This window comes from Marmota flaviventris, chromosome 11, assembly GCF_047511675.1.
Source record: "Marmota flaviventris isolate mMarFla1 chromosome 11, mMarFla1.hap1, whole genome shotgun sequence".
In the NCBI taxonomy this organism is placed as follows: Eukaryota; Metazoa; Chordata; class Mammalia; order Rodentia; family Sciuridae; genus Marmota; species Marmota flaviventris.
In genome coordinates this window covers 51,817,774-51,837,555 of record NC_092508.1, presented here as the reverse complement: position 1 = coordinate 51,837,555, position 19,782 = coordinate 51,817,774, and the positions used below count along the sequence as shown (strand labels likewise).

The 19,782-nt window shown below is 38.4% G+C and overlaps 1 protein-coding gene across 1 annotated transcript in view; it reads left to right on the top strand.

The window, feature by feature from the left end:
* Positions 1 to 6,433: 6,433 nt before the first annotated feature.
* Itga4 (integrin subunit alpha 4) overlaps positions 6,434 to 19,782 on the top strand; it is an 83,796-nt gene continuing 70,447 nt past the window's right edge. The window contains exons 1-2 of the mRNA XM_027943944.3: positions 6,434 to 7,146; positions 7,523 to 7,644. Coding sequence (XP_027799745.1) covers positions 6,950 to 7,146; positions 7,523 to 7,644 — 319 coding nt within the window. The 5' untranslated portion in view covers positions 6,434 to 6,949. The remainder of the gene's footprint in view (positions 7,147 to 7,522; positions 7,645 to 19,782) is intronic.

The following is a 19,782-nucleotide window of genomic DNA, read 5'->3' as shown; positions in this document are numbered from 1 at the left end:
AATTGCATTATCTGCTGTTTGCCTGGTGTATATTTTGGGTAGCAGAGTATTGATTGCAATTTTTAGTTGAGATGATGATACTTTAAAACAGGTATCTCAATACTACATACTGGCAATAAAAGCAGCATCTAAAATTGACTGTGCTCACAGGGAAATATAAACAGCATGTGATTTATATGTCTATTTTTAAAATAAACTTCTGATAATAATTTTACATCTCTTTTCACTGAAGAATCAGTGATAATTTTTACTCTGCTGAAATTGTTGCTGGCATGGTCAATGTTGTTTCATATCTGTCTTCCTGAACTCGTTCCTGTACAGCCTTTTCCTCCATGTGCCAGTTTGTACTTGAATTACATTAATAGTGCCTGGGGTGGTACTTCCTTTTATTAATATAGTTAATCAGAAATACGTAGACTCTGTAATCTTATAATTTATAGAGTCACTTAAAGCTCAATCCTCATTAAAAGGTGCCACTATTCTCCAATTACACTACAGTGTAATCTTTAGTCAATTCTATATAGCTTCAGGAATGTAGAGCTTCTTGTAGATTCTCCCAGTCTGCCATCAGTTTTGACTCTTTTGTCTCTTGAGTTTTGTAGTGCTGATATTATTGATCACTTATTGATAAGAACAACAACTTCCAGAACAAGCCTAAAATTAAAGTTCATACATTGTTACATGCAAAGTAGAGGTCTCAGGAAACAGTGTAACATGGTGAAATTTGAATGCCATGGACAGTGAGCAGAGAGGAGACAGGTGGTTGCTGACAAATGGTTCAGGCATGAAGAACAGTTTCAAGGCCTATACTCAGGTAGAAGGACAGGGAAAATGGAAGATTTAATATAATACAATGGAAAAAAAATCCTGACATGATATTGTGTAAGTGACATAGAGAAACTAAGTATGATTGGCATTTTTAGGCCAGATGACTGGGATAGTGTTAGCACAATGAAACAAAACAAAAACCAACCAAAAGGAGTTCCAATTGATGAGATCACTTACTGATAAGAACAATTTCCAGGTTAATCCTAAAATGAAAATCATGTCCCCACTTTTTTTTTTAAATGCTCTTAACTATCATCATGCATTTGGTGTCTGTTCCTTTTGCATCTCTTATCTCAAGCTTGATTTTTTATTTTTCTAGAGAGAACTTTTTTAATGTTTATTTTTCAGTTTTCGGTGGACACAACATCTTTTTTTAATTTTATGTGGTGCTGAGGATCGAACCCAGCGCCCCGCGCATGCCAGGCAAGCGCGTTACTGCTTGAGCCACATCCCCATCCCTCAAGCTTTATTGTTAATAACTTTGTATCTACTTCAAATAGCTTAATAAAATAGATTTTTGAAATTGTAAAGATCAAGATCTATGCAATAGCAATTTTTTTTTTTTTTTTGTCATTTACCAGAAAGCCACACAATGTGCAAATATATAAGGAAAGGAATCCTAGGAAAGGTGATTGTGAGTCACCAGGAAAGAGTTTTGTCCAACAGTTCTGGGAAGCTAAGTTAAACTTTTCTATTTTGCACATACTTAACTAAGCCAGCACAAGAGATGGATGGTTGGGAGAGATACACAGCTGATTACAGACATTGATGTAGACATTTGGACATTGGCTTTCCAGATTCATTTCTTTCTACTCACAATTGCATCATTTCACTTTTTTGAGTAGATTATCAATGAATTGAGTGCCCTTCATCTGTTTATTTTATTTTATTTTTTTATGTGTTGCTTCTTGATTCCTGTGTCAGACTGTGAAAGAGCAGGATTCTCCTACTTTCTGTGGAAACCAACAATAATTGGGAAATGGATATAACTTTACTGACAATTTAAGTGAACCCTTCATTTTAATAACAAAGAAATCCAGATCTCTGGAATCTCTTTTTACTTTCTAAAACTGGTTTTAAGCAAGCTTGCAGATATTTATGTAAATCATGAAAGGAGTAAGAAATATCACTAACAATCTATAAGGATGATTTTTATATTATTTTGGTGTTGAATTAGTGTTATCAACCTTTTGGTTAATGATAAAAAGATATCTCTAAAATTATTTTTTTCTAGTCTTGTCCACAATTATAATAAATTCCTTATGAGCAACACACAGTTTTAAAAATAAAGGTTTTTGTTTACTTTCTGTAAACAGAGGAAATTTACTTTACAGGGTTAATATACTATACAACTGTTATAAACAAAGCTGATTTACGGTGTGCACCAAAAATAGAACATTCAAGCTTTCTGCTCTTCCAATGCATAGTTATGGGACAAAGCTGATATTGCTTTTTGCCTTTATAATAATATTCATTATATTTTACTAATCCAAATTATAAGTATCTTTTCAAAGCTTCTGCTTGATCTGAAATAGTTTAGGGAACTGCAGTGCATTAAATTATTTCTTTTATTTCCCACTATTGTCCTTACAAAGTGGCATATCCTCATTTTGCTGTTTACATTCTTCCTCTCAACTGCTGATATTTTGGTCTCCCCTGTTCTGTTATCTCTTATCTGGTCCAGAAAGAGTAACCTCATTCTTCCAGTCTGGCATAGAGAAAAAAGAATAGGGGGTGGGAGTGAAGAAACAAAGATTTAGGATTAAGCTAAATTTATTTTCTGAAAATACCACTATACATTGTAAAATTTGTGCTATATTCACAAAATATTTTGCAAGTAGCTTTGAAATGGTTTTCTAGTTTCAAATTTGTATGTGTTGCTTCTCTGGTTAGAATGCCAGCTATTCAAAAACAAGATCATGTTTTTTACCCTTTTTGTGTCTTCAAAGTGCATGGGACATCTACACATAAATGCTTGTGTGATATCACTTTATCCACAATCAACCAAATTTATACCTTTTATACCATATTCTTTTCCAAACTGCCCAGGAACGCTGTTTTGTTTAAAGATGGGGTCTTGAGTACATAAGACCTGAGATAAAAACTTGTATAGCATGTTTGCATGGATTCTAACCTCTGATAAAAGAGAATGATGTTGTAACCCTGTGTCTCCTGAACCTTTGAGATGGTGCAAGAAGCAGTTGTTAAATCACTCCAGTGCATAAATTCAATCTTCCAGGTCAGATTACTTATGAGATACAATGTTGTCACATAATAACTATGTGCTCTGAGACTAGAATGGCTTTATACAAAGTCCTTCATACATTGTAACAAGAGGAACAATTGTTTTTGCTTCTGAACTGAAGCATGAAATAGATTAGGTTTAAAAAGTTATAAAATATCAATAGCTTCTAGAGTTTTGAAAAGACTGGTAAAAAATGAAATTTATCAATATTGTCCTTATACTGCAGAAAAATTGCCCTAAACACCCCAACCAGAAGAATACTCTTCATGTGTTGAATTTCTCTTGTGCACATCCTCCATGGCATTTGACACTTACATATTGGTGTGGATAGAGGTGATTTCTTGATTAAGGAAAGTAGGCTGTGTTTGGGGTGTGTAGAAAATTATTTTGAGGTCAAGTCTGAAGAGTGTTAAGTCCCAGGCAAGAAATTCAAGTTTAACTGGTTGAGTTGAATTTGGGGAGGAGCCATTCAGAGCCTCAGAGGAAGGAACTAATGTATGGATAGTTGCAGTGTAGGAAAAATATCTGCTTGTATATGTCAATGTACTGGAAAATGACAAAAATTAAGATTTGGAAATATTTATTATTTATCACTGGGTTATCTTACTGAAATGCACATCTAAAGAAGACAAAGATGCCAACTCTTTTTATCATGTTATGTACAGCATCTGTCACTAAATGTGTTGAATGAGTTAATAAATACAAACAAATAAGAATAGTGTCTAATAGTATCATCAGGATAAAAGAACTGGAGGTTCTTATTTCTAGTTGGGAACTTTATTACTGAGCAATGGGATCTCCTAATTGTTCTAGTTTGGATTCTCTAAGAGCAGACCTTAAGATAAGACTTAGATCAGATAGCTTATCGTGCACGCCTTTAAAGTTTGGATTAGAGGAAGGCAGAGAAAAATAATAAATTTTTGTGAATCTCTAATTGCTTTCCATAGTAATTTAAAGATAAATAGCAAAGAAAAAGCTAAAAACATTACTTGCTAGATATCTACATGAATGTTCCACCAGTATCTCAGACATTTCTAGAACCCAGCTAGCATTACCCAAGTACACTCTCCAGTCCTCTACCCTGCACTTTCTTCTATTCCAAGTTTTCCTTTTGGTTATTTTGTTTTTATTTCCTGTTGTTCTGGGTTTTGTTTTGTTTTATTGCTTAAGATTTTGGTGAAGCAGGAGAAAAAAAAAAAGAAAAGAGGTGGGAGCTCAGACCTGCATCTTTGGCTTTACAGGTGTCTGGAGGGTGTGGGAGTGGTTTTAATATCCTTGTTTCCCAAGCCTTAATTGCAGGTTCTGTGACTTCAAAATAAAGACTTACATAATACAGAATAATGACAATGTTACCTAGATATAGTACTGGGTTAAAATCAGCAAGTATGTTTACTCAGAAACAAAATAAAACAAAGCACACTGTACTACTGCACAAAGAGAGCAGGACTAGTGGCTTTCTGGAAGCCACTTCATTTTAATAGTAGATTCACCACATACCATTATTAGCCTTTCCTTTGTTGCAAATAATAAGAGAAAGTTAATATTCCTCTTGTGGTTTTTTTTTTTTTTTAAGAGTAAAAATAATTGGGTTGGGTCTGGCCAGAATATCCTAATACTTCACAAACATCTCAAACTCTGCATATCTAAAGTTGAATCCAACAATGTCCCCCCAACAGTGTGTATGCATACACATCTTGAGGTTTTTATTCCAATATGGTTTTTTCTTCTTGAATGGTAGCACCACATACTTACTTTCCAAATCCAAACCTTTGGCTTCTTCCTGACTTCTTCATCTCAACCTCATACTCATTAATCAATGATAGCTACCAAGTTCTATTGATTTCTCTCAGATACCTCTTGAATCTGTTTTTCCCCCTCTGTCCTTCCAGCTACTTCAGTTTAAGCCACCTCTGCCCTGATTCATTGCTCTAGAAGTCTTCAAAATCAAGCATGTTAAGCAAGTGCTCATGCTGCACACCCAACCTTTTTTGTAATTGCTGCTGTTGTTTTTAATTTGTAGACAGGATCTCCTTAAATTGTCCAAGTGGGCCTCCTATTCACTCTTGCTTTCAAATGTCTGAAATTCAAAGCTAAGACAAATCCTTCCACAGCTTCCTCTCAGCCCCACCACAGAGGTTAAAGTTCCTAACCTGCCTTGTGGAGTTCAACAAGTGTACCTGAACCCTAGTCAGTCTCACAGAACTAAACTTGTGTGGGGGCAGCTAAATGCTCCAGCCAGCAAACTCTCCTCAGTTGCTCTGCCTGGCCAGACTGGAGCCCTCCCTTGTCCTCCTAACAAAACCTGACTCAAGCCTCTTTGTCCTTCAACTCTCTCTGCAAGCGTCCTTAACACATCTGAACTTTCTCTGGCTAGTAAAAGTTTGCCTATGTTTGACTGAAAATCTTAAAGGAAACAAGAAAGTCCTACCCTGTTCATGTGGGAATCCTGAGGGTCCAGCAAAGTGTCCAATGAAATATACTGAATCAGCCAGCAGGTGATTTACTTGTGTGTCTGCCATCACAACTTAAGATGTGCTATTTCAGTATAGTTTTACTTGCAGACAAACCCTTTGACGAAGCCTTTTCTTTCTTCATTTGCTTTTTTTTTTTTTTCATGTAGCAACAGTGAATGACGGGACCTGCCCCTCCTGCAAATATCAGCCTAAGTAACCACCTATGTCTGTCTCTGGTTGGTCGGGCAGGCAACTCAAGGCACATCTGGATTGCGTTAGGATGAGAATTCTCATCCCATACAGGTGTGTTGTTTTATGGGTCTACAGCGGATTCTCGGAGGTTCATTATGACCTTGACCTCACACTAGGTCTACACCCCTAATGGCTTGTGTGTTTCTTGGCAACTGCATGGTTGTGAAGAGATCATGGAGAAGCAGGGGGTGGAATCTGTTAAAGTGAGGCTATTCACAGCGGTTCCTCAACCCAGCCTCTCAATTGGGGTCAGCAACGGCACGAGCTGCTGCTGCTATTTAGATTGAAGCTGCTGCTTCGCCTGCTCACTCAAACGGGGATTAAGAGGAAGTGCGGGGAGGAAGGAAGTGGGCATCAAAGGGTGCAGGGCTGTGAGTTTTGAAGAGACAAGCCATAACGTCTTTGCCGCCATAGAGTTCCCCAGTCCCCCTCAGGGAGTTCTTTTTTGTTATTATTTTGCTTTGAATTTATAGCCCATTGGGTAATTTCTCGGGTGGTGGTGGTGGGGGGGCGGGGGGTGGCGATACAGCACTGAACTATCAAAGAAAGATCTGCGGGTTCCTGGTTGTAGTCCCAGGCTCCGGGTTTGAGGCTGGCCGCGGAGGCTGAGAGTTCACAATAGGGGCGTGCACCGGTCGGAGCCACAAGGCGCCGCACGCAGGTCTCAACCACTGTTAAATTGAGAAGCCCTGTGTCACCTCCAGGTCCCGCTTTGCAAAGCCTCAGGAGGCCCCCGGCAATCCCGCGCTTTGTGGGCTGGAAGGCCCGGGCCAGGACGCGCGTCCTGCGTAGCCAAGGTCCCCCAGCGCCCCCTACAGCTGCACGTGGGGGGAGACAGAGCCAGATCCTGCGCCTCCACACCACGCCCAGGACCCCACCCAGAGGCCTGCGCCCCAGGACCGCTCAAGCACCCGCACCTCCAGGCCTCAGAAACCGGGCGTGGGGCCCGGAGGGCGCGCGGCATCCCAGGGCGCCCTTGATCGCCCCGCCTGTGGCTGGCCAACTCCCTCTCCCTCCCTCTGTGTGGCTGTCCCTCCTTCCCTCTCGCCTGCCGGCTCCGGACACGCTGTGCTTCATCTCTTGGGGCGCTCTTCGCCTGGGCCAACCGTCGCATCCAGTGCAACTTCGGTGAAGTGGCCGTTTGGTGTTGAATGTTCCCCACCGAGAGCGCATGGCTGCGGAAGCGAGGCGCGGACCTGGTCCCCGAGGGGCCGCCGTCGGGGAAGCGGTGATGCTATTGCTGTGCCTGGGGGTCCGGACCGGCCACCCCTACAACGTAGACACTGAGAGCGCCTTGCTTTACCAGGGACCCCCCGGCACGCTGTTCGGCTACTCAGTGGTGCTGCACAGTCACGGGGCGAACCGCTGGTGAGTGGAGTAGGAAGGATTCCAGCGCCCTCAGCATCTAAGAGTGGCAAGAGAAAGGGGGCACCCCGGGAGAGTCTGTCCAGTTCCCCAGTTCAAACTTTCCTCCCTTCTGGAGGAGGCAAGAAGCGAGCGCGGCTCCCGCCAGCTTGCTGGAGATCTGCCCGGGAAAACTTATCTTGGGGTGGCAGCGCCCGTGGTGGCGTTGTGGTTCCAGGCCCTGAAGCCGCGGGTCGGGGGGTGTCTGGCCCCTTGAGCTGGGTGGTGGGCGGAGGAGGCGGGGAAACTGCCCCACTACGTACTGCACCGCCGCTGAAAGCTGGAGTTGGGTAGGTAGCCCCGCTCATGTCTCAGCGCACGTGCACGGTTCTCACTTTAGGCTCGTCGTGGGGGCGCCCACTGCCAACTGGCTTGCCAATTCTTCTGTGGTCAAACCCGGGGCGATTTACAGATGCAAGATCGGAAAGAATCCAAACCGGACTTGCGAACAGCTCCAGCTGGGTGAGTTGGGTCTGGGACTAGGAGTTAGTGACCTCTTTCCCTTATAGACCCCACTGTAGGGCAAATCCTGGCCGAAGTGGAGATGCCCATTACTTCTAATTTCCAGTTTTAACTGCATACCACCCTTCTTTCTTAATATAGAAGTGGTTGCCTTCTTTCTGTCAGTATTTTTCTCCTTTTTTTTTTTTCTTGCTGATGACAAAAGTACTAAGATAGACTCTGTTGGGGAATGTTTCTTAACTATCTCTTCTTCCCTCGTTGTAAAGCATGTTTTAAAGTCTCCACATATTAGGCAAGAACAGGATCCAACTAAGTCAAAACTTAAGATTTTATTTCCATCTTTGACCTATCAACTATGTTAAAGAACAGGCTAAGGGGCAGGTCAGGAATAGTAGTTGGCATTGATCCCATGTCCTGCCTTTTAGCCTAAGGACTTTTTAAAGAAAGCTATATAGTTTTACTTAGAATATACCATGTGAAAGAAGGTCGCAAGGGAAAATTGGCATCTGCATTTGTTAATATAGTTTGCATGAGGTTTAACATTAATTTGGAGAGGAATTTTTCTCTCCCAAAACTCTCATATTACATAGATATATTTTTTTGCAGTCATTTCTTAATGTCTTAAGTTTGTGACCACTTAAAAAAATGTGTACAGATGGGTGGAGGGGAGAAGTTTCATTTTTCAAAGACAAAAGCACATTTACTGCAGTTAGTGCATGGAGAAAGAAAAGGGAACTAATATTAATTTAGACATATCTTGTTCCTAACTCTTATACTGCTGTAGTTGCTTACCCCACCTCCAATCAATCCTGAGATATAGTTGCTATTGCTTCTAATTTACATCTGAGGGCTCTGACTCAGAGAGTTACAAGTACTTTTTCTGAAGTTACTAACCTAGAGAGTGGTAGGTGGGAGCCCTCAAGCCAAAGTCCTGCCTGCTTAGGCACAAGTCTAAGCATTTTCATCCCATGTATGCATCTTCAGTGCAAATTAAACTAAATGAAGTATCCAGTATTTTGTGTGCTGAACTGATGGATCATCTGTAAGTGGTGCATAAAAGTTCACAACTGGTATTTTCTCATATTTATCTGTGCTATAAATGGACTTTTGAGATTAGCTAGTTATTGAATCTTTAACTTTTTATAGTGGTCTTCACTTTTTCTCAAAGTGTAAACCTGGCTTCCTTCATTCAGATGAATTCAAACAGTGCATGGACATAATGGAATTCTTGCTTTTAACTCAGCACCCATAAAAGCCCAGGAGTTGGCAGTAAACATGTATAACAGACCCTAGCCTTTTGTTAAGCATGGTCCACCTCAATGAGCAGACAAGAGATATAAAAAACATTCACAGACTTATACATTTGGAATTATTTTGCAAAACATAATTTGCTAATGAGCTGTGGGATGAAGAATTAGGGAGTGAAGCATACAACCTTGATCTGCCAGGGGATCTTGACAAGGTCTGTAAGGGAACAATTTCTGTTCTGCTGTCCTGCCAGTTTCTGGATCCATGACATTATAACTACTGGTATTTAGCACCTACTTGCTTTCTGGAAGGGGACTGAGCCTATTTCTGGATGTCTGTGTTTAACTGGAAAGTTCATGTCATATATTATATAATTTTAAAAAATGGCTGTCAATTGAAGGAAAACTTAACTTCATTGGGCATGTAGAGTATAGTGATTGACTATAGAAATAACCTCAGAAAAATGTGAACATGGTAAATATGTGATAAACATAAATTAAATAAAGATTTATTGGATGGATGATTAAAGGTAAATTGAAAGTTTGAATGTCATCAACTTGATGGATGAGTAAAAGAATTAGAAATGATAAGCCAAAGTGATATTTTTGTCTTTGAAAATTCTGGTCAATAAAAATGTATTTACTGAGATAAAAGGCAAAAGGAATACAAGATTGCTAGTTAGTTAACTGGTTAAAACATGAATAGCTTTGAATACTTGTAAAAGTTGACTGAAGTTAGGGGCTGGGGATGTGGCTCAAGCGGTAGCGTGCTCGCCTGCCATGCGCGCGGCCTGGGTTCGATCCTCAGCACCACATACAAACAAAGATGTTGTGTCCGCCGAAAACTAAAAAAAAAAAAAAAAAAAAAAATTAAAATTCTCTCTCTTCTCTCTCTCTCTCTCTCTCTAAAAAAAAATAATAATAAAAAAAAGTTGACTGAAGTTATTTTGCATGTAGCATTTTGAACAATACATGTTGTTGATCGAAAGAAACACTATTCAAAACAAATTCAGAAGTATCTATATACACACATATATAAGAGAGGGGGAAAATGCACATTGTACACATACACACAGAATCTTCCATAGAAGATTGCTTCAATTGTCTCATGTGGAAGAGTGTAATATTTGGAAAACTATGAAATTAGTACTGAGCTAAGGCTCAATACCTGACACTTAGTAAACATTCAAAAATATGTGTTTATTTTTTTTAGTTCTATCCCCTACTCAAATCTTTATCTGTAAGTTATCTGTAGTAAGTATGTTGAAGTTAAGAGGATGAATGAATAAACTAAACCAAAAGTTTAAAAAATTTAAAAATTATAAATTAAAAGGTAATAGCTGAAATATAACAGCTCATCAAAAATGTTATGATAGCTAAAGATTGGATTATGAATGTTATGTCAATGAAATATCCTCTTTCATTTGGAATAACTTGTTATTAAGAATCTAAGCGTGCAGGTTCTCTTAAAATAGTGACCATCTCATGTGCATTCAAAATGTCCATATGAACCCTTCTCCAAGTCTCTGCAGCATGTTAGATCAGTAGCTGACTCAGATAGACTCCTCAAAAGAGAAGGTCATTAGCCCTACCATGTTGCCCTATCTCTGTGGATGATATTGCATATGAAGCCATATTCACTGTAGTCATAATTTCAATTGAGCAGCAATGACCATTTATCTGAAATGCTCAGGATGGGAGATGTTTGCCACTCTTTTGGCAAAGTGAATTTATTACAGAGGTGATATCAGAAGAGTTTCCTGGATTGGACCACAGTGTGCTTTTCTTCTTGTGTGTGATCAGCCACCTTCCTCCTCCTTGGCTACCCAAAGAGAGAGTCCTGTTCTCTCACTTCCTTGGTGCTTCCTTCAATGAACCAAAGCAAAGTGGTCTGCCTATCAGGAGGGTCCAAGCCTGGTCTAGCTCCTGGAAACTGTGTCCCAGGAGGCTGTAATGATTTCCAATGTCCACTTACTTTTCCACTCAGGTACTCTGCATCCTCCTTGAGTTTTGTTTAAAGGAAACTTTGATCACAGCTGTTCCTGAATCAGGGAATTACAAATAATGACACCATTAATAGAGTTCAGCATGGTCTATCCATGGACTACCCATATTCAAAGAATTAGAACATAATAAAATATGTGATTATCAAATTATACCAAAAAGATGATCTTTATTTGATTATTCAAAATATAATCTAAATCTTTCATTACTTCAGGGTTATCAGTAATAACATTATCTCTCTCTCTCTCTCTCTCTCTCTCTCTCACACACACACACACACACACACACACACACACTTACCTGGATAATAGAGTCTGAAGTTTCACAGTTATAATGTCCAATAAAGTAATCTCTAGCTACAGTTGACTACTGAGCACATAAAATATTTGCAATGAGGAGTGCAGTAAGTTTCACACTAGATTTCAAAAAGAAACTAAAAAGAAAGCATCTTACTAAATTTTAAGGTATTGATTACATATTAAATATTTAAAAATCAATATTGATTACATAATATTTTGGCTTTTTAGGCCAAATAAAGTATTTTATCTGTTTTTCCCTTTATAATGTTGTTATTCTAAAATTTGAAAATATCACACAGGGCTGGGGATGTGGCTCAAGTGGTAGCGAGCTCGCCTGGCATGTGTGCGGCCTGGGTTCGATCCTCAGCACCACATACAAACAAAGATGTGTCCACCGAAAAACTGAAAAATAAATATTAGAAATTCTCTCTCTCTCGCTTTAAAAAATAAATAAAAAAATAAAAATATCACCCAGATTTGCATTACTTTTCTATTAGATAGCCCTACTTGAGAGAAACATAATTTCCCTGTGAAATAATACTGCCTTTTTTTTTTTGTATTTTTTTTTTTTTTGGTACTGGGGATTGAACTCAGGGGCACTCCACCACTGAGCCACATCCCCAGCCCTATTTTGTATTTTAGTTAGAGACAGGGTCTCACTGAGGTGCTTAGCACCTCAATTTTTCTGAGGCTGTCTTTGAACTTGTGATCCTCCTATCTCAGCCTCCAGAATGGATGGCATCACAGGTGTGTGCCACTGTACCCAGCATAACCCTGCCTTTTAAACAGGTGCTTTCCCAGTATTTATGAATAAGTGAATAAGAATTTTACCTTCTTTTCCGGGTTAAGTGGTTTGGTTACTTTTAAGCACTCTGCCTGTGCCTTTTTTTTCCCCCTTACTGGAGAGACCAATGGTCCATTATAAGTTAGTCACTATTATCCCTCTTTGAATTTCTTTCTGGAAGTTATATTGCCTTGGCAACCCTCCTGGTTTATATTCCACAGCCTATTTGGCAGAGGTTAAGCTAATAAGCATTGCATCATTAAGCTAATGATTACCTCACCCCACTTCTGCCTGATTTACAGGAGTTATTAGCTTAATATTGAAAAGCAAACATCTCAATGCTGAATATTCAAATACGTTCTTCTTGATAACTTTTCTTTTTTATTCAAAATATGCTTAAAATACAGCTTATGAAGCTATATTGGTCATTTTGAAAAATTACCCTTGAAGATAGTTTTGCAGTTATGTAGAAAATCAAGACAGAGAGCTTCATTAGTCAATTCTCAGGCTAATGGCTAGAACTTCCCCAATAGCCCAAACTTCACCTCCCAAAGGGTGGTGTTCTTTCCTAATGTGACAAATTAGGCTTTCTAAAGGTATTTATTTTTTGCTTTCAAATTACATGGTCACTGAGTAGCATTCCTGATGAGTATGAAATATCTGTGCTTAGCAATAGTTCTGGGACTGCATATGGTAATCCCTTGTACATAATGGTAGTATATTCATTCAACCATTTATTGACAGGTGCATAAAGGCCAGGACCTGGGCACACAAAGGAAGTAAGTTATTATAGGAAAAGAGCAAGTTATTATAGTAACGAGAAGAGCTAAGGCAAGCTAGGAGAACAGGTGATGTCCTGTTCAAGTGAGGAACTGAATAGTAATCAGAAGTGAGACAGAGGAGGAGGTTAGGGAAAAGTGTGCCAGACAGAGCAGTGTGCATGGTGACCCTGAGGTCTTTGAGAGTATGATGTCTTTGAAGCCCTGAAAGAAAAATGTGTATGGTTGGGCTGCAGAGTGTGAAGTGAATAGTAGGTTGGAGAGGTAAGCATGAATTATTTCTGGTACAGCCTTGTACATATGAATTTATGATGCTTAAAACTGGGCAGTGACATGATCTGATCTGTGTTTGACAAATTCCTCTAGGTGTAAGGTAGTAAATGCTTTGGAATAAGTGGCTCAAGACTGAAGAAGGCAGTGAGACAATTATAGGACGATGCTGTTATAATTTAGGCTGCAGATGATAGGCGACTATCCTATACTAAGTCCATGGCAGTAAGAATGGAGGTAAAAAGATTATACAGATATTTAGAAGACAGATTCAACAGCCCTTGGTAATTATTGAATGAGAAAGATGAAGGAGAAGTTTTCAAAGATGTTACCCAAGGTTTTGACTTGGGCTATTGGATTACATAGCCATTATGGTGCTATGTACTGAAAAGGGGTTTCACTGGCTCGAGGTTCCTGTGAAACAAAGAAGTAAATGTCAGTGATTGGTTGGGTGAGTGGTTTTAAGGGGCAGGAGAGAGGTCTGTACTGGCAATTCAGAGGTGAAAGTAATTAACATGGAAATTATAATCAGAGCCAGAAAGGTGAAAGAGCTTTACCTGGAACTCTCTAAGTGAATAGATCACAGAGGACCAAGGGTTGATCCCAGAGGAATCCCACAATTTGGGATGTGGCTGGAATAGTGGTGCTCAACTTGGCTGCAAATGAAATTCTTCTGCTGAATTTAAGAATACCAATTCTAGCCGGGCTCAGTGGCACATGCCTGTGATCCCAGTGGCTTGAGAGGCTGAGGCAGAACGATCACTAGTTCAAAGCCAGCCTCAGCAAAATCAAGGTGCTAAGCAACTCAGTGAGACCCTGTGTCTAAATAAAATACAATATAGGGCTGGGGATGTGGCTCAGTGGTCAAGTGCCCCTGAGTTCAATCCCTGGTACCCCTCACCAAAAAAGAATACCAATTCTAGAGGCCCCATCCCAAACTAATAAGATCGCTGGGACTAGGTAGGGCATTGGGTATTTTCTGAGGCTCCCAAATGAATGATTCCATCATTCATCCATAATTGAAAGCCACTGAAGAAGAAAGGAAAAGTCTGAAAATGACAGAGAAGAGGAAGCCATAGAGGCAGCAAGAAAATCAGGTCAATGTAACATTGTGGAAATCAGAGGAGGAGTGTGTTTTGAGAGGAGGTGAGTGGTTTCCAATGTTAAAAGTTGCTAAAACATTACACAAGATAAGAACTTATGTGACTTATTTGGATTTAGAGGGAATCAGTTTATTAATATCCTTGGTAAGACCAGTTCTAAACAGAGAAGGCAGACTGCAGAGAGTTGAGAAGTGAGAAATGAGAACAAGTCGGTGTCTATTTTAACTGGGTTTTCCCTCACTAATTCAGTACATTTTATCAATTATACTGTATATTAAAAACAAAAAGTTAAATAAGCTACAATTACAGGCCTTCACTCAGTCTAGAAGACAGAAGAGGCATGTAAACTGATAATTATGAGATAATAATAAGCATGATGATAGAGGCAAGGTAAGCGAGAAGAAATTGTTTGAATAATGAGAGAAGGCTTCCAAGGGGTCTAGGTCTGCCTTGGGTTCCAAAGACTTTACCCACTCCCACCAGGCAGTCCCACAATAACACTGACTCCTGAGAATAGACATTCCTGAGACTCGACCTTGGAAGTGATCATCTTTAGAAACAGTTGGTTTTTGTTTGTTTAAAGAATAACTGGAAACATCAAATAAGAATATAGAAGTGCATTTGCAAGTGACAGGACTGAGCTTAGTAAAGCCAGTGTTCTGATGTCCTCATTTCACTCCCATGAATTTTTATTTTCATGATATGTGATTTTTTTTTCCAACTAAATTGCATGAAATCTAATCATTCACAATGAATATGTTTAGAAACAGTAAAATGGTAAACTTATTTTTCCAATGCCCTGTCCTTGGGACTCCTTGTGTGAAGGGAATTAGCTGTTCTTTTGAACTCATACCCTGTGTAGAAGATTGTTGCCAATGTATACGCATACTGTCTGTGAAACCTTTCTAGTTCTCCCTCACCCTGATACTGTTCTTTGTTTCCTTGTAAAATTTTCCTAGTAGTCATTAGATATGATCATTTTTATCTGCCAATCATAGTCATTTGATATCTTATTCTACCCTTAAAACTGTGAGAAGGCCTCGGTAACTCCTCTTCTTAGCGTGACCCTCCATTGGTCAGGACAATGTGATGGGTCCTTTGTTGATTTTTATTTCTTTCACAATTTTTTAGACCTTGCTATCTTTCTGACCTTCTTCAAGTTTTTGTTTTACATATTTCCTACCCTGTGACTTCCAAAACCAAACACAGGATGTGAATACTGACCACCCTTGCATTAAGTGCAACCTGGTTTCCCTAGAACTCCCCTCCCCCATTTATATTTTTGTGTTATTATTGTTTTGAAGATATTCAAAAGAGTATCCATGTAAGTTTTAAAAATAATATTTCTCTCTTAAAAATGAGTAAATCTTAAGATTCTTTTTTGTTACTATGAATTGACTCTTTGTGACTAATGTCAACACTGTGTCATTTGAATAAATTCTTTAGATTAATTAATCAGTCTCGACTTAGGATGGTAACAAAAATCATTCAACTGAATAAAAATAAGAACATACTATTTTGATTTAAAATGTTATATATTTTGTGTTCAATAAATAGCCAAAAGAAGAAGAGAAATACGTTTTGCTTTTATGTTTAATAGTTTTATGCATGCTATCTGATTTTAGCATGAATTAAAAATGAATAAATTTTATAAATTCTAAAAAAAAAGAGTATCCATACATTTGTGGTAGCTCTTTCAAATGAACCCTCAAATACAAGAAATTAATTGTAAAGCATGGATGTAGAGAATTTTTTAAATTTTTCTAACATTTGAAGTTAATGTTATAAAATTTAATTGGCATAGTATAGGATTACTAATATTGTCAATATTTGGATTCTGGGTTTTTTTACTTCTTTTTTTATATTTGATGACTGGATGCATTATAATTCTTCTTACACATATAGAGTACAATTTTTCATATCTCTGGTTGTATACAAAGTATATTCACATGAATTTGTGTCTTCATACATGTACTTTGAATGACAATGATCATCATGTTCCACCATCATTTCTAACCCCATGCCCCCTCCCTTCCCTTTCAACCCCTCTACCCTATCTAGAGTTCATCTAGTCTTCCCATCCCTATCCCACTATGAATCAGCCTCCTTATATCAAAGAAAACATTCAGCACTTGGTTATTTGGGATTGGTTAACTTTACTTAGCATTATCTTCTCTAGCCCAACCATTTACCTGCAAATGGCCATGATTTTATTCTCTTTTATTGCTGAGTAATATTCCATTGTATTTATATGTCACTTTTTTTTTTATCCATTCATCTATTGAAGGGCATCTAGGTTGGTTCCACGGTTTAGCTATTGTGAATTGTGCTGCTCTAAACATTGATGTGGCTGTGTCCCTATAAATGCTGTAAATGCTGTTTTTAAGTCCTTTGGGTATAGATAGAGGAGAGGGATAGCTGGGTCAAATGGTGATTCCATTCCCAATTTTCCAAGAAATCTCCATACTGCTTTCCATATTAGCTACACCAGTTTACAGTCCCACCAGCAGTGTATGAGTGTACCTTTTCCCCTGCATCCTCACCAACATTTATTGCTGTTTGTCTGCATAATAACTGCCATTCTGACTAGAGTGAGATGAAATCTTAGAGTGGTTTTGATTTGCATTTCTCTAATTGTAGCGATGATGAACATTTTTTTCATATATTTGTTAATTGATTGTGTATCATCATCTGAGAAGTGTCTGTTCAGGTACTTGGCCCTTTTATTGATTGGGTTATTTGGTTTTGTGGTGTTTAGTTCTTTATATACCCTAGAGATTAGTGCTCTATCTGATGTGTGAAAGGTAAAAATTTGCTCCCAAGATGTAGGCTTTCTGTTTACCTTACAGATTGTTTCTTTTGCTGAGAAGAAACTTTTTAGTTTGAGTCCATCTCATTTATTGATTCTTGATTTTAATTCTTGCACCAATGAAATCTTATTAAGAAAGTTGGAGCCTAATCCCACATGATGGAGATTGGGGCCTACTTTTTCTTCTATTAGATGCAGGGTCTTTGGTTTTATCATTAAGTCCTTGATCCATTTTGAGTTGAATTTTGTGCATGGTGAGAGAGAGGAGTTTAATTTCATTTTGTTGCATATGGATTTCCAGTTTTCCCAGCACCATTTGTTGAAGAGGCTATATTTTCTCCAATGCATGTTCTTGGCACCTTTGTCTAATATAAGACACTTGTAATTTTGTGGGTTAGTTTCTATGTCCTCTATTCTGTACCATTGGTCTACCAGTCTATTTTGGTGCCAATACCATGCTGGTTTTGTTACTATTGCTCTGTAGTATAGTTTAAGTTCTGGTATAGTGATGCCATTTGCTTCACTCTTTCTGCTAAGGATTGCTTTAGCTTTTCTGGGTCTCTTGTTTTTCCAGGTGAATTTCATGATTGTTTTTTCTATTTCTATGAGGAATGTCATAATGATCAAATGTCATTTGATCCTTAACAAGGAGAAATACTAATGAATCATTGTAAGGTGGTGACCGATGTGAATTTTAACTCATCCTTCCCCTACTTGTTAGCTCTGTGACCTTGGACAAGCTGGTCTCCCCTCATTGAAGCTTTTCCATCTGTAAAACTGAGATACTGATGATAATACCTCAGAGGGATGTTACAAAAATTAAAAATGTGTATTTATATGTGGTGAAACTGTGCTCAGTACATATCAAATATAAGAAAAAATAATTAGAAAATAACTTTCCTTCCTTGAATTATGCTCTCCAAATATATCAGTTGGAGTACATTTTTCTGCTGTAGTTATTAAAGAGTTGCGTTGGCTTTCTGGAGGATTTTGATGAAGTCTGGGAACAAGGGCTCTGGTAGAGATGCTGAACCTAGAACTGAGCTCATCAGGGACCTTGTTTTTCTAGAGTACTGAGGCCTAGTGATGACTGAGAATCAACCCAGATCTATCAAGTTTAAACCTTAAAGCATGGTGCCACTCCCTGAGTGTATTCACCTCTGTGTTGAGCCCCTTTTCAGAATAGAATAAAAACAAAAGGACAAAGAACTGAAATACCTGGCCTTTTCAAGTCTATGATTATATGAACTATTGCTCACACAATCTGAACATGACTATTAGCCATTATCAGATTTGGCTTAGTCCATCTGAGGTGATAATTAAAGACCTGATTTTCCTAAAGGAAAAAAATCTTACAAGAATGGTTTCTCATTTGGATGTTTAATGTGGTTTTTGATTCTTGTTTGCCATGAGACTCTCTGACAGTAAAAGTGTTGGAAGTTTAGAACATTTAGGTCCTGTGTCACCGTTAAAACTTGGGTATTTAATTTTTAATTACCCAAAGTTATTTTTATTGCTGTCAAATTCATGAACATCACTGTTATCTCTTAGAAACATCACCGCTGTGTTTAATTAGATTTTTGAGAAAAGTACATAGTTAATAATATAATAGATTTTGTAGTAATTAGGATTTGATAGGAAAAGCTAAATGAAAGAGCCAGACCTGAGGTCTGCTGTTCAAATCTCATAGCACCTTGATCACCCTCTGCTGGCTTAGTCCAAACCAATGGCATGTAGATGCCCTGGAGAGCAAGAAACATCTGCCATTTATTGAACACCTACTAGGTACCAGACACACTTGTATGTACAGGGATAAATTTCTGTAATCCTCATAGCCCTGAAGTGGTAGGTTTTATAATGTTATCACGCTTGAATTGATTTGTTCATTTTTAATTCCAGGTATGTTTTTCTAATATTCTGCTTTTAGTAGATAAAGGAATTATAAAAGTATTTCCCTCAATGATTATTACTCCTTTTAAAAAGATAACTGAATGATTCTTCATAAAACATAGAATAGAACAAGAAAGAGTCTTTCATTTTTTCAGAATATTTAAAAGAAATGTAGATTGGAAGAGTTGGAAAAACATAGCATACATCTTTCAGTGGCCTAGAACTTCAACTTTTAAAAGAAAGTAATTTCTGGAGGTAAGGGCTTTTGCTGTTTTCCTGAAAATCGTGTCATGGGTTTTGAAAGATCAGAGAAGTTGCACATTGTCTTAGTATAGAGAAATTCAGACTGAGTGCCTCTGACAAGTGTCAGATGGGGAAGCCACGGTGCAGTGGTGCAGGCATTTAGAGCAGACATAAAACTGCATCAAAAAGTCCCAGGCTACCCCACCCACATGGCATGACTGGAACTGTGAGCAAGTATAGAAAGAAATTTGAGACTGACCTTTTCCCTTTGGTCCTTATGTCCTCAGTGGAAATACCAGAATGCTGAGAACTGATCACAATGGAGGAAAAGGGGAGGGCAGGATAAGTGACATATGTCACCATAAGGGACATTTTTATTGAAAAATAGAAAGCTGATTTACAGGCTGGGGGCAGATTTGTGATATTTCACATATTTTCAGATGAAATAAGATATAAGAAATGAAATCGAAAAAAAAAAGAAATGAAATCGAATTCAGTTAATTCATACATCTGAAATATTTGTAGAGCTCTATGGTATATGTTTTAGAATACTGGGAAGTTACTGAAAGATCAAAGATGTTATTTTTATTCTGACCTTTTCCATTTATCAGCCCCATACTATAAGTGCTGGCAGGTTATTTGACTTTTAGAAGTCTTGATTTTCTCATCTGTAAAAATGGGTCGACAATACAGCCCTCTGGTACTACTGA